This window comes from Elephantulus edwardii, unplaced genomic scaffold, assembly GCF_000299155.1.
Source record: "Elephantulus edwardii isolate Elephantulus edwardi_28Jun2011 unplaced genomic scaffold, EleEdw1.0 scaffold00014, whole genome shotgun sequence".
NCBI lineage: Eukaryota > Metazoa > Chordata > Mammalia > Macroscelidea > Macroscelididae > Elephantulus > Elephantulus edwardii.
The window spans coordinates 5,475,277-5,490,613 of record NW_006399764.1 but is presented as its reverse complement, the minus strand read 5'-3'; the positions used below and the strand labels follow the sequence as shown (position 1 = coordinate 5,490,613).

Sequence of the window (15,337 nt, the reverse complement as noted above, 5' to 3'; positions counted from 1 at the left end):
GTGTGTGTGTGTGTCTGCCCAGCGTTTACAAGGTCGCTTAGTTGCAGTGGACTAATGGAAGGTAAAAACTATTTATTCGTAATTAGTTATGAACACACAGATGGCACCCAAACTGTGAGAAAATACACGGAGTAATGGTGGCTTACTTAAAGTATTTCTCTCCAATTTTGCTTTTACTTTTCTTACATAAAATTGGTCTTCTGGGTCTTAACTGTCTATAATCAATCAAATCAGAACTAAACTCTTAAATAGTATCTAGCTAGACTAGTTCTTGACACTTTCGACTCAAAACACTCTCGGGTATCATTCTAAAAGCAGGGGACAAGCACATTCCCACAAATGTATGACACCCTTTATCTCCTCCTCCTCCTAATCTCTTTACAGGCTGGAAAACTCGCACAAGGACAAGAGCATCCAATGTAACCTTCTGAAATGTAATTTTCGGGCTCTAAGGTTCTAAAAAGTTAAATCTCTGGTACAACAAGAAAATCCAAGGAGGAAAAAAGATGACTGCAATTACACGCCAAGCGGGTGCACATCTCAATTTAAGAGGTTGGACCTGGAATCAATAAATTTTTGCATCTAAAAGGAACTTGGGAGATCGCGTCGTCCTGAAATTTTACAAATAAAACTGAAGCCAAAAAAAGGGTACGTGGCTTGTCCAAGGTCACTGATTCCTTAGTGGTCGGGTCAGAACAAGAACTAGGGTCCTGCTCCGCCAAGCCCACGTTCTTTGCAGGTACACTTGGCAGCGCGCCCTGAGAGCTAGTGCTTCGAACACAGGCAGAACCCGGGCCCCAGGGAGCTCGGGCCACGCAGCGACACAGAAAAGGGCCACCCTCTTCCCACGCGCCCGCAAACTTGCAACGCAGCCCGGGAAGAGACAAAGGGCAGTGCTCACCTGTCCGGGGCCCAGAGGCGGGTGGTGCGATCTCGGGACACTGACACAAAGGCACCCGGCGGGTAGAGGCAGCTCACCAGGCCCCGCACGTCCAGCTCATGGCCGGCGAGCGAGCAGCTCAGCCGGTACCTGGCGGCGCCGCTCGCCATGGCCCGCGTCCGTCTGTCCGTCCGTCCCTCCGCCGCGGGATCCTGGCACCGCGCGAGGTCGGTCCGCAGGGCACGCGAGGCGTTCGCCGGCTGCCGCGGTGCTGGAGGGACAGGCCGGTGAGCGGGGTCTGGAGACCGGAAGAGCCCGGAACCGGTGCGGAAGGGCGACAGCGGAGGGGCGCGCCGAGCGGGCCGAGTGACACAGCAACCCTGACATGCACACCGGATTTCATCATCGTCCGCAGCCCGCCATGACGCAAAGCGGGTGCGCCCCGATTTCGCAGTCCCGCGCGGCCTGGCGCCCGCTTGTCGCCCGCACGCTGAACCGCCGGCGGAGCGGCCGGGACCGGCGCCTGGATCGGCTGCCGGAGAACCGGGACTCCCCTTTGCCTTGTAACCCCTACTGTGGGGAGCGGACTACAAATCCCACAGTGCATTTCGCCGCCCGATGAACTTCCGGGTCGCCGAGTCCGGATATTTTAAATCTTGATCCCCGGTGTTCGTGCAGGGTTAAAGAGATTTCCCTGTTGTACTTTGGTCTGGTATTCTCACTCCCTTCTTCCTAAACCTTCTCTCCCTAGCCTTTTTTTTTTTTTCTTTTTGATAATTTTTTTATTTTAATTGTGATTTTAAGGAAAGTTCACAAATTAGATGTTTATTCATTCGTTGTTGTATTCTCTCCTCTTGAAGCTTAAGTAAGCGAAATGTTTTTTTCAATTAAAACGAAATGTTGCACCCAAATTCGAAGCCTTTCTTTAATCATTTGCAATCTTTTTCAAGTTGTCCCTATCTCTTTACTTTCATCATCAAACTTAGGCGGAAAATTTGATGTTGTTGTTGTTGTGTGCCGTCGAGTCACCTGCGACTCATAGCGACCCTATGTACAACAGCCCTAAACTCTGCTCTGTCCTGTGCCAATCGCACTGTCTCTGCCACTCCCATCCTGATTACCCCAGTCACTGAATCAATCCACCTCATAGAGGGCCTTCCTCTCCTGCGCTGTCCCTCCACCCTCCCAAGCATGATGTCCCTCTCTAAGGACCGGTCTCTCCTCACTACATGTCCAAAGTAAGTTAGACGGAGCCTCAGAATCCTTGCCTCCAAGGAGCCACCCGGTTTAACCCTTTCCAGGACAAATCTATTTGTTTTCCTAGCAGTCCATGGTATTCTCAATACTCTTCTCCAGCACCACAGCTCAAAGGCATCAATTTTCCTTCTGTCCTCCTTGGTCATTGTCCAACTCTCTGATGCATAACAGGTGATTGCGAAGACCATGGCCTGTATCAGACGCACCTTAGTCTCCAGAGAGACACCACTGCTCTTCAGCACTTTGGAGAGGTCCCTAACAGCAGACTTTCCCATGGCAATGCGCCTTTTAATGCCCTTGTTAAAAGAGTACAGTGCATAGCTTGAGATACCCTGAACGTCTTTCCAATTCCAAAAGCATGGATGATCTCTGTAAGGTGGTTTTGTTATGATTTATCTCCTATCCTGGTGTATTCATTTATGAGTGTTTACTGTAAGACAGTCACTGTGGCAATTACTGAGGTTATAAAGTATAGTTCTGCTCCCAGTGAATACGCGGTCTTGAGGAAAGGCAAATAGACTAAGAAACAGAAACAAATATGCAGCTAAAAATTATAAATGGGATATGTAGGGAAAGTACAGACACTGTGAGGACATAATTGGAGGTGGGTGAAGCAGAGGGAGGAAGAACTTTTCTGGAGAGGGATGTATGCAGTCCGGAGGGTTAGAGATGATCTCTAGAAAAAGAAACATTCGACCCGAAAAGATGCACAGAGATAAGGATTATAGGCGGGGGTGGGAGTGGGGAGGGAAGGATTACAGGAAGAAATAGCGCAAACACATCCAGACAGGAAAGAAAGTGGTGTATAACTACCTACCTCTTAACAGTGTTTTCGATTATGATGAATGATCCTGTACTCAACCTCACAGTGATCCTGATTTATTTAAGAATATAGAGTTCAAGTGGCCCTACTCCATAGGGAGTTTCCCTGATAACCCAAAGGCCACGCCTCTTTGGTGGTTCAAATCCACCAGCAATGATACACCATAGGAGAAAACTAGGCATTCTCCTCCTAGGTGATTTACAGACTTTGCAAACCCTCTGAAGGATCAGCTGAGTCAGTTCTGATTTGAGGACAGTAAGTTTGAGGGTTTGTGTTTTTTAGTTTGAAGAATGGGAATCCCAGAATACTTAATTATGCTCATGAGAAACCTGTACATAGACCAGGAAACAGGTGGTTGAACAGAACAAGGGATCGTTGTGTGGTTTAAAATCAGGAAAAGTGTGTGTCAGGGTTGTATCCTTTCTCTATACCTATTTAATCTGTATACTGAGCAAATCATTAGAGAAGGTGCACTATATAAAGAAGAATGTCACATCAGGACCGACGGAAGACTCATCAACAACTTGTATTATGTTGGGGAGCTCTGGTGGCCTAGTGGCAAGAAGCTGCACTGCAATCCCAGAGGATCACGGTTCTAATCCACCAGATGCTCTGCCGGGAAAGGAGGGACAATCCCCTCCTGTACCAGTCAGATCTGATTTGACGGTACACGCACACGCACAAATAATAAAATTAAAAAAAACCCTTGCATTATGCAAGTAACAAAACTTTGCTTTCAGAAAGAAGACTTTAAGCACTTAATGCAGAAGACTGAAGTCTACACCCTTCAGTTGAGATTACATCCCACCACTAGACCAATAGGGAACATTATAATAAACTATCAGTGGGTTAATGTTATTTGGATCCACTAGCATCACTCATGGTAGCAGTATTGAAAAGATCAAAAGACATTCCATTGGGAAAACCTGTTGTCAAGGATCTCTCCAAGGTACTAAAAAACAAGGATATGAGTTTAAAAGGTCAGGTGCGCTTGATCCAAGCCATGGCATTTTAAAATTCTTTGGTGTGCATCTAAAAATTAGACAGTAAATAAGGAAGACTGAAGAAGAATTGCTGTCTTTTAATGTTGCCGAAAAGTATCAAATATAGATTGCCAAATAAGCAATCAATTGTCTTAATGATGCGCTACCTGGGTGATCCTTAGAAGTAAGCACGGTGAAGTTTCATGCTTGGAAAACTGAAATGTCTAAGGGAAGGATTCAACCCTCCGAGAGACTGATTGACAGTGATTATAAATATGGGCTCTAGCATGACAGATGGTGAGCATGGTGCGGTATAGGACACGATTTCATCCTCATTGGGGTAAGGAGTGGGTAAGCAGATGGGAAGTGACGTGACATTACCTATAATGACACTTGTTAAGAATCTGGCTGCAAGAATCTTGGAATATTCAGGGTCCTCTGATTATTAAGAAAAGCAAAGTTTTACATTAAAACGTCTAAGAGTCGACTCCGATTCGATGGTACCTACCTACCACCACCACTTCGTTTTCTTGGGAAACGTGCATTTCACCAACTTCAACAGAACCAACAAAAGTCATCATCGCAAATCTCGCGACAGCTGATCCCTTTCGTTCCTCCAGCCGCGACTCAGAGCTGGAGCTCTCCGATTGGCTCATCCGAAGGAGCCCCTCCCCGCCTCCGTCCCGCCTCCGTTGCCGGGATACGAGGGAGCGCTCGGTTCGTCGGGAGGGCTGGAGGAGACAGCGCGTGGCCAGCCGGGAGTCGCGAGTGGGCAAGCGCATGCTTACTGGTGGGCCTGCTGGTGGGCTTCGTGGTGGCGACGGCCTCGGAAAGAGATTAGCGGTGCCATCACCCTCCTTCCGCGCCCCTGGAGGTGAGAACTCCCAGGTTCCAGCCCCGCCCCCTGCCTCCTGCGCTGGTGATTTACCTGGGAGATGCTGAGCGCTCCAGACAAAACAAACTCACAACTCTAAGCCTTTAGCAGTTATGCAGTGACCTTTGGGTTCTTCACCAGGCCTGGGAGGTGCCCAACATAGCCGGACAAAGGATGCGATTCAAACATGGGAGGCTTACCCACCAAGATTAGCAGAATCTATGGTTTCCCACTGTGGACAGTGTTTGGTGGAGCTCCCAGTTGTAAAACAGGGTTGGAAGCAGGAGTGGCATCCACTTCCTAAACCACATGCCTCTGGAAGGTATATGAACTTGGAGAAACAACTATAGCTAAGGAAAGGCATTTGCTCATTTGTTCATAGAGTCTCTTATGAGTCGACCTCGACGGCAATCAACAACAACAATCCAATCCAGGCAGCCTTTCTGACGCAGCTAGATGGGTGGACCTTCACCTCCACTATAGATTTACCGTCATGGAAAACCGGTTGAGGGTCCCCATGGGTTGGAATCTGTTCCAAAACATGAGCTTGGTGGTTTCTTTCTGGTTTTGGTCTTATCTGCTTCAGTGCACAGTATTTTCCCTCTACTTAGGACTGGCATCAACTTCCTAAACAACAGGCGTCTGGAAACTCAATGAACTTTGATAAATGTCGGTAGTTGTAGAGGGGTTTCAGGCCTTTTGTTCATAGGGTCACTATGAGTTGTGCTCGACTCAAATGCAATCAACAACAACACTGAGGACTGGCTTATGTCAAAGCCTTTTTCAATACAGTAAAACAGTGGTAAAGAAAGTCAGCTGGAAGCTTGTTAAAACATGAAGAGTTTTTATACAACATTTCTGTATATTGTGCGGGGGAATTCATGTGACCTGGAGCTTAGAGAGTTTCACTGCTCACCCACAATGGCACCTTCCTGATGGTTCAAATCCCCAAGTCACTTGCGGAAGAAAGATGGGCAGTGACCTCCTGTGCAGTTTACAGCCTCGAAACTACAGGCTGGAGGATCATCTCTGCTGATTCTGAATAGGAGATCAGTTGTTTTTATTTATTTTCATAAAATTAGGAAAGCTCATTCCACTGAATAAGTTTATTTCAGGTTTTTTTCTTTGAGAAACTTTAAGTCATTTTAAAAAAAATTTCTCCATTTGAAAGAATTCTTTTTCTTGTCAATCAAAGCACCAGGAAAATAAATCAGATTTAATTGAGATGGGACTATTGCAAGTTTGGTTTGAAATTGTTCCATATAATAATGCTTTTGGAAAAGTAAAGCAGATAGACTTGTTCAGTGCCAGAGTTGCTTCACATCCTTAATTTGTAAAAATGTAGCCTCTCTGAAAGCACAATGAAATGAAGCACATGCCTGTATGTCAGACAAGATTAAGAACACAGGGAATTAGCCATGGAGCTGAAAGCACAGAGAAAAGACTGAGAGAGGAGACTGGACATGTTATGAGAGGAGACGATATGAGAAAGTACAAGAGAGATTGGGAACTAGGGGAATTCGCATTTTGTTTGTTGTTGTTGTTAAGTGCCATGGAGTCGCAGGCGACTCATAGCGACCCTATGAAGGAGAGTCCTTGAAGCTTGGGTGCCTTTCATCCTCTCTCCAAGTTTATAGGGTTTCCAGAGGCAAGCTATTATGGAAGTGGATGCCACTCCTCCTTCCACGCTTGTTCAATCGGGGAGCTCCACCCCACTCTCTGTCCGCATTGGGTAGCCAACCATTAACACATTTGACACATCCATGTCACAGTGTTCAGCCTCACAGCAGCCACAAGTGACCGTGGGACGGCAACTTGTACACCAGGGCTATACAACCTAGAGGAATGTCTGAACAAAACACAATGAAAGACTGGCCGGAGGGCCGCGAACTAAAAGTCACCCACCTTTGTCTTGGTCACATTGTTTTCTCTTCGCTGGGCCAGCTGATCTCTCTCTCTCTCTTTCTCTCTCTGTTGATGTTATTGTTGTTAAGTGCCTTCGAGTCGCAGGCGACTCATAGCGACCCTATGAAGAAGGGTCCTTGACACTTGGGTGCCTTTCATCCTCTCTCCAAGTTCATAGGGTTTCTGGAGGCAAGCTATTATGGAAGTGCATTTTGTTTAGATAATAAAAATATGAATAAGGCATGTTGTGATGAATGAGCTCATGGTTCAAAGTGAAATACTGATGTAAAATTTGAGCATCATCAAGTCAGGCTTGCACGAAAAGGACTCGTGGGTTAAATGTTTGAAGGAGAAGAGACATGATGCCTCTCTCGTTGGCTTTGGATAGGAACTAACTCATAACTGACTTACTATTGGGTTTCTGACACTATGAATCTCAAGGGATGAGATAGCCCATTTTTTGCCCAGCAGAGCAGTGCAACCTTTGGGTGAGCATCGTTGTTGGCACAGAGTGCAAGCTCACTAACATTGAGTTGAGCCCAACTGATAGTGATTCTCCTTTAGGTTTCAAAGACCGAGGAAAATGCCCATCTTTCTCTTGTGGAACCACACAGCTGGGAGATTGGAACCAAAGACCTTTTGATTAGCAGCCCAGTCAGTTACATACTATATTAAGATAAGAAACGTCAAAATAACTTTGAACTATTCTCTGTTTCCAAATAGTGGTTGAAGCAAACAAAAATGGCCAGTAATCACAAGCCTTTGGTACCTCGCCCTGTTTCAAGGAGTGGAATTGGATTGACAGGAAGACCTCCTTCTGGAATACGACCCCCATCAGGAAATATTCGAGTGGCAACTGGAGTAAGTTTATGATGTTGTTTTTATTGATTGCTTTCGAGTCAAGCACGACTCATAGCTACCCTATGAACAAAAGGCTTGAAGCCCCTCTGTAACTATCAACTTTTATCAAAGTTCATAGGGTTTCCGGAGGCATGTTATTTAGGAAGTGGATGCCATTCCTACTTTCAAGTTTAAGATAGACCAATGTAATGCTTGTCTTTAAATCCTGGTAGGAATTGGAAATTCTTCTAGGCAAAAAAGTTCTTTGTTGTAACTGTATTCCATGAACTTTTATATATATTTATATATATATCTAGAAATACGAATATTGGAAAATGTCTAAACGCTGCTATTTAAAGGAAGATACTTGTCTTTTCTGATAGTAGCACTCATTTTAATACTACAGTAATGTAAATACTGTAGTGTATTGGGCAAGAGTAAAACTAAAGAAACCAGAACTAAATAGATGTAAATATTTAGTGTATAATTACATGGCTTTTCAGATTAGTTGGAAAAGCATGGACTATTAAGTAATTCATTCAAATAACTAGTAAACGATTTGCAGAAAAGGGGGAAAAAATAAAGATTACTTCTTCAAAACTTTTATCAGAATCAATTCTTGATATTTTAGAGATTTGTATTTTGAAAGTGAAAGCATAAATGTACTACAAAAGAACGTAAGGGTTTTTGTATAATCTTTAATAGGCTCCACTTTTCTAAAATGACAAAACCTAAATACTAAGGAGAAAATGTATGTGTTTGAATTTATACAACTTGAAAAAGACTTTAAAAATGAAAAGAAAAATGACAGATTTATAAAAAGATATGTAACATTTGTGTTGTGTTTAGTGTTTAGAATCTTAAAATAAATGAGCCAAGTACTAATTTGTATAAATATTAAATGAGATTTCTTCTGGTGACTATCATTAATTACAGATCTGTACTAAAATTCATCTGGAACAATAAAAAAGCAAAAATACTTACAGGTTTCAAGGATAGTCTGTTTATCTCATTTATTTACTGACTTTTGACACTAGCTTTATCTTATATTGAACTGTTAACACTTGTTATGTGCTGTCGCGTCCCCTGTGACCCATAGCGACCCTGTGTATAGCAAGTCTGAACTATGCCCTGACCTGAGCCAGTCTCACTAATTTCAATGCACCAAACCCCATTGCCTCAATCACTGTATCAGTCCAGCTCATTGGAGTCTTCCTCTCCTGCGCTGTCCCTCCACCCTTTGGAGCATGATGTCCATCTCCAAGGACCAATCTCTCCTGGCCATGTGTCCAAAGTATGTAAGACAGAGCTTCAAAATCCTAGCCTCCAAGGCTAGACTTGGTTTCACTCTCTCCAAGACAGACCTCTTTGTTTCTTAACAGTCAGTGGTATGTTCAAGACTCCTCCAGCACCACAACTCGAAGACATTTATTCTTCTTCTGACATACTTAGTCATTGTCCAGATCTCTGATGCATAGCAAGTAATTGTAAAGACCATGGCCTAGATCAGGCACATCTTCGGCTCTAAACTGACATTGTTGCTCTTCAGCACTCTGGAGAGGTCCCTGACAGCAGATTTCCCCAATACAATTCATCTTTTGATTTCCTGACTGCTGGTGTTCAAGAGTGTTGATTGTGGAGCTGAGCTTAACACTTAACTAAAGTTTATTTGTAGGCTGCTGTAGTTTTCCAAGTACTGTTTACTTGTTGATTATAATAAAATTTTATATTAGAGAAAGCAGAAAGGAATAGAACGAGAAAGATGACAGGGAGGAATTGTGGAGAGCACTGTTACAATATAGGGATTGAAATTAATGTCATAAAACAAAATATATATGAATGGTTGAATGGAAAACCAATTTGCTTATTGAACTTTCACTTAAATCACAATAAAACTTTATAAAAAATAATTACTACTTGACTGCTGAAGCCCTCCCAGAGATACCTAAGGGTAAAGACTATGGAAAAAATACTGACTGACCCAGGAAACATCTAAAGAAGATGGAAGGGGTCCACAGAGTCACTCTACCAAAAAGAATTTACTCTGTTTCAAGAACCATTTCAAGAAATAGCATAGAATCAAGAACCAATGGTAATAAAGCAGGAAGGTCAAGCTGCCCTGAAGAAATTGGCAAAAAATAGGGCCCCCAAACTCTTGCTGAAAATCATCCAAAAATGAACAGGACATTTACAGAGAACTGCCGGAAATACAAGCTGGATTTAGAAGAGGCAATGGCAATAGGATGTTACTGCTGTTGTCAGCTAGGTCATGGCTAAAAATAGAGTGTACCAGAAAGATTTCTATTTATATTTTATTATGCAAAGACATTTGACTGTAGATCACAGCAAAACGTAATAATGTTTAGGAGAATGGGAATCCCAGAAAACTTGATTGTGCTTATGTGAAACTTACGTCTAGACCAGGAAGCTGTTGTCCCAGCAGAGCAAGGGACTACTGCATGGTTCAAAATCAAGAAAGGAGTGCATCAGAGACGCATCTTGTCTCCATTCCTGTTCAGTCTGTATGCTGGACAGATCGTTGAGAAGGCTGTACTTTATGAAGAAGAAGGTTTCATCGGAGTTGGAGGAAGATTCTTCAACAACCAGTATTATGCAGATGACATAACCTTACATGCCAAAACTGAGGATAAGTTGAGGCATTTGCTGCAGAAGGTCAAGGACTGCAGTCTTCAATACAGACTGCATCTCAACATCAAGAAAACAAAGATTCTTACCATGAGACCAATAGACAGCATCATGATAGATGGAGAAAAGACTGAGATTGTTAACAATTTCATTTTGCTCAGGTCCACAATCAACACCCTTGGCAACCTCAATAAGGAAAACGAAAGATACATTGCTTTAGGGAAATCTGCTGTCAAGGACCTTTCCAGAGTGCTAAAGAGCAAGGAGCTAGAGACCAAGGCATGCCTGATCCAGGCCATGGTCTTCTCAATTGCTAATAATAATAATAATAATAATAACAACAATAATGACTAAGGACAACAGAAGAACTGAGGTCTTTGCTTTGTGGTGCTGGAGAAACGTATTGAATATAATACCAAGGACTTCTAGGAGAACAAGCAGGTCTATCCAGGAAAGGATGAAAGCAAATTGTTCTGACCCTCTTTGAGAATGTTGCCAGGAAGAACTCATCCTTAGAGAAGGACATCATACTTGGCAGAGTCAACACAGGAGAGGAAGACCATAGATGAGGTCAATTGGCAGAATTACTGTAGCGATGGAGTCAGATGTTATCAGAACTGATGTGGGTAGCACAGGGTAGGGCAACGTTCTGGGCCAGTTTTCTTCATTTGCTATGAGTTGTAGCTCACTTGATGTCATGTTAACAAGAGGTGAAAAAAAAGCAATGTGATACCAAGTCAGCATAAAACAGAAATACTTTTACATGTGCATGGAATGAGGTTAGAAAGAAGTTGATACATCTAAATATTCGCAGTAAAATTTTTTTCATTGTTCACTAACATGCTGAGAGTACGTAGCAACAGTAATCAAATTTAGAAGCTAGGCTTACAGAAAATTAAGATAATTTTGAGTCCTGTGTTTAATTCACAAAAAGAACAACTTTGAAAGAATTGCTTAGAGGGTTTTACCTCCTAAAGTTTTTAGGGATTTGTAGTTTTAGATAATCTTGTCATCATTACCACCAAAATATATAGAAATGATTTTTCTAGGCCTATTCTGTGAGCTTCTGAGCTAGAATACTGTTTTTACTTTTAATTGAGTAGGAATTAATGTTTATTAATGAAATATGTATAAGGGAATCTGAAATTCATTGCCACTTAACTATTTATACAGCATTTTACCTATTTAGTGTTTGCAGTTTTCATTATAGTAAATATTTGAAAACTTTCACATAGTATCTGAGAAGTATTGGGTTTTTTCACCCTACCACAAATATAACCATTTTCAGCATCAGTCTGTCTCTCCCACACATTTTCTGTCCTTTTACAAATACACATGCATGGTTTGTATGATTTTGGTCTTACACAAAATCAAGATAATGCTAGATACATGTTATTATCTTTTTCTTTGGGAAATAGACTGGGAATAGATTTCAATGTGAATGTACATGCATCTGCCTCCGTTTGAATACGTACAGTTTTGATGTATACTTTTCTGTACTGTTATATGATAAATAATTTTTAATACCTGAAAACCAACAATAAAGTAATAGGAAACTAACGTAATAACTCAGGCCAAAGGACTCTCCTATTTATTATATCCTGCATGAATGTAAGGTCGGGAAGCTCTGATGGCCTACTGGAAAGAAGCTGTGCTGCAACCCCTAAAGCACAAGGTTCTAATCTACCAGCTGTTCCACAGGATGGACATTGTCTGCTGTCTTTGAAAACCCACTATATAGGGGCAGCTGTGAGTCTGTTCTGACTCAACTATACATAACAAAAACAATGTAAGGTTACAGTTTTACAATACTTTAAGGGGGAAAAGACTTTATTTAATTGAATGGTAATCTTTATCACAATAAATTCCTTTAAGCTGCCCTTCCCCATCTGTTCCTGCGAAGAATCGTGGCCAGGATTTAAGTTTTCTGGTAAGCCATGACATGTAGGTGGTGGTGCTCATTATCTCTGTAATATTCATAAAACCAGATCTGGAACGTGTGAACTGATAAGAACTGGACAAGAGAAGATACTATAAAAATTCCTCTTATCTTGCTGGTCTGTCCTTCCCCTGTTTCAGTCCCCCACAATCTCTAAGACAGACGGTAGCTCATACACTGTTTCCTACATAATGATGTATAATTGAACTGCTTTTCTGCCCACACCATCTCCAAGGTTTGTTTCTCAGCGGCAGATGGAAGACCTGAAACTTTGCTATAACAGACTACCCTCAACTCTCTATATGCATAGAGACAGAGGAAATTGTTCAGGTTTGCCTAGGAAGAAATTTCTCATTCTCTCCCAAGGATAACCATGTTGTTGTTGTTGTTGTTGTTGTTGTTGTTGTTGTTGTTGTTGTTAACCAACCCATAGCAGACCCTCCGGCAGGTTTTCAGAGACAGTTAATCACGTGGGAGGAGATTGCCCATCCTTCTCTCGCAGAGCAGCTGGTGACCTTGAACCACATGCCTTCAGGATTGCAGCGCAGCTTCTTGCCACTAGACCACCAGAGCCTTAATTTTAATTTGTACTTGACAGCATTCTTGTGCCACTATTGCTGGAACCCATTACTGTTGCTGATTCATATTCTATATAAATTTTAGAGACACTTAAGAATTGTTAATTAGTAGGATTAGACGTGTTTGTCATGAGTAGAGATCTTCTCTGCAAGTCAAAGTCAAAACTCATCGCTGCCGAGTCAGAATCGACTCATAGCTGACCCTCCAGTGGGTTTTCAGAGGTGGTAAACAGCATGGGAGACTATGCATCTTTCTCCCTTATCCCAGATCCTGCTGAGTCTGAGCCACTCATCTTGGGGTTTCAGCACAACTCCCCACCCCTGGGGCCACCAGAGCACTCTACTCTGCCACTAGTTTGGTTCATGTGTTTTATTGTTGTTAATTGTTTTGTTTTTAGGAAATTTTTGATAATGGTTGAGTGCAGTCTTTTTCACTCATTTTTCCTGTTTTGAACCCTCTTTGGTAGCGTCTAATCCTACTAATTAACAATTCTTAAGTGTCTAGGAAGAAATTTATCATTCTCTCCCAAGGATAACCATGTTGCCATGTTGTTGTTGTTGTTGTTGTTGTTGTTGTGAACCAACCCATAGCAGACCCTCCGGCAGATTTTCAGAGACAGTTAATCACGTGGGAGGAGATTTGTGCTCTAGAAAGTTTCAGTGGCTGTGCTCTTTTGTAAGTAGGTCACTAGTCCTTAATCTTGAGGCACCACTTGATGAATTCCTAGAACTGATCCCTTTCTGTTGTGGTGTTGGAGATGAGTAGTGAATATTCCATGGACTGCCAAAAGAATATACTTGGATAAGTACAGCCAGAGGCCTCCTTGGAGGCAAAGATGACAACGATTTGACTCACATATTTTAGGTGTTGCTAGTCATGGCTGTTCCTTGGAGAGAGACATCATGGTTGGAAAGCTGAAAGGTCAGTGATAGAAAGGAAAACCTTCAACCAGATAGATTGACACAATGACTACAGCAGTGTGCTCAGTTCCATCAGAAATGATGAGGATGGCACCAGAAAGGACAGGGTTCACATCTGTTGTTATTAGGGTCTCTATGAGTTGTACTCAGTGGCACTCAAGAACACAGTGCACAGTGTACTGAAAAACAACACAACATCCCCAGTGTGAAGAACTGAAGAGCAATGATGTTAGCTTAAAGACTAAGGTATGCTATGCTTGATTCAAGCCATGGTCTTTTCAGTCATCTGTTGTACATCTAAGAGCTGGACAGTGAAGAAAGATCCAGAAGAGTAACCATTGCCTGTGAGTTGTGGTGTTGGAGAACAGTGCTGGATGCCATAGACAGCCAAAAGAACAAACATATGTCTTCGAGAAAGTGCAATCATAGTGCTCTTGGAGGCAAAGGCTACGAAATTTCATCGCACATGGGCGAATTGTTAGGAGAAGTTGTTCCTTAGACAAGAATATCATGCTTGGAAAGTCACTAAGTGAGTGAAAGAGAGAAAGACCCTCAACAAGGATTGTTGACACGGTGGCTGCAGCAATGGGATCAAGTGTGGTGGACATGGTGAAGGTGGCACAGAAGAAGCTGTCGTGTGAAAATAGCTCCCCACAACATTTTACAGATTGCTGAAAAGAAAACTAACCTCTTCACAAAATTATCTCTGGGGAGGGAGCTTTGGGGCAGAGGTAGCACTTGACTGTACAAAGAGTATGTTATTTGCCTAGAAATATGGTATAGCTTCTTTATGTTATATGAAAATGGCCTTTTTTAAAATTTTAAAAATACTACATATTCATTACAAGAATGCTAAAACTTCCAAATTGTATAAAAGAAAATGAAAAATCAGCTGTAATATTATTTGAATAGTAACCATTGTTACTGTTTTTATATGGCATTCAAAACATTTTTTCCTACAAACATGTAGTCAAATATTATCCTGTAAACTTTTATATTCCTACAACTTGTTTAATTATTAACTGTGCTGACCATTTAACTCTTCAGTTTGCAGAATTTTAAATGTCCTTACATGGGATTTTAGAATGTTTTTAATACTCATATAATTTTGATTGTGAAAGAAAGTTATAAATGATGGTATTATTTCAGAAATTCAAAGATTTAAGGACTATTTAATAAGTTATGTAAAGCGTTCTTAACTGCCTGCTGCTTTGTAATAGTGGAGGTGCCTGCTGCTTTGTAATAGTTGAGGTACAGTGCTTCTACTGTTTTTAAAAAGGAAAATGTTGTTTGTCATCAGATGCCTCCTGGAACAGCAAGACCAGGTTCTCGTGGCGGGCCTGTAGGAACTGGAGGAGTTCTGTCTTCTCAGATCAAAGTTGCAGACCGTCCCGTAACACAACAAGGTTTGAGTGGAATGAAAACTGGAATGAAAGGTAGGAGTTTGAAGAAGATGAACATATTTCTACAAGACCTATTCCTGAATCAGAATTAGAGTGTAAAAGTCTTACTCACTCATGCATAAAATTATGACATCAAGTAGGAGACTAGCTGTGAAAATACTTTGTGAGGACTTCAGAGTCTTGATTTGCTTTGTCTATTATAATAATAGCTGCTCGTTACACATGACTATTTAAATTTAAATTAATAAAAAGGAAATGAAATATGTATCCAGTTCCTCAGTGGCATTA

At 41.9% G+C, this 15,337-nt stretch overlaps 2 protein-coding genes across 2 annotated transcripts in view; one reads left to right on the top strand and one right to left on the bottom strand.

The window, feature by feature from the left end:
* The window catches only part of PLAA (phospholipase A2-activating protein), a 32,544-nt gene extending 31,494 nt beyond the window's left edge, over window positions 1–1,050 (bottom strand). Inside the window, 1 exon segment of the mRNA XM_006903708.1 lies at window positions 902–1,050. Within this exon segment, the coding sequence (XP_006903770.1) occupies window positions 902–1,050 (149 nt within the window).
* A 6,399-nt stretch (window positions 1,051–7,449) lies between these two features.
* IFT74 (intraflagellar transport 74 homolog (Chlamydomonas)) overlaps window positions 7,450–15,337 on the top strand; it is a 78,959-nt gene continuing 71,071 nt past the window's right edge. Inside the window, exons 1-2 of the mRNA XM_006881260.1 lie at window positions 7,450–7,583; window positions 14,947–15,082. Of these exons, the coding sequence (XP_006881322.1) occupies window positions 7,464–7,583; window positions 14,947–15,082 (256 nt within the window). The 5' untranslated portion in view covers window positions 7,450–7,463. The remainder of the gene's footprint in view (window positions 7,584–14,946; window positions 15,083–15,337) is intronic.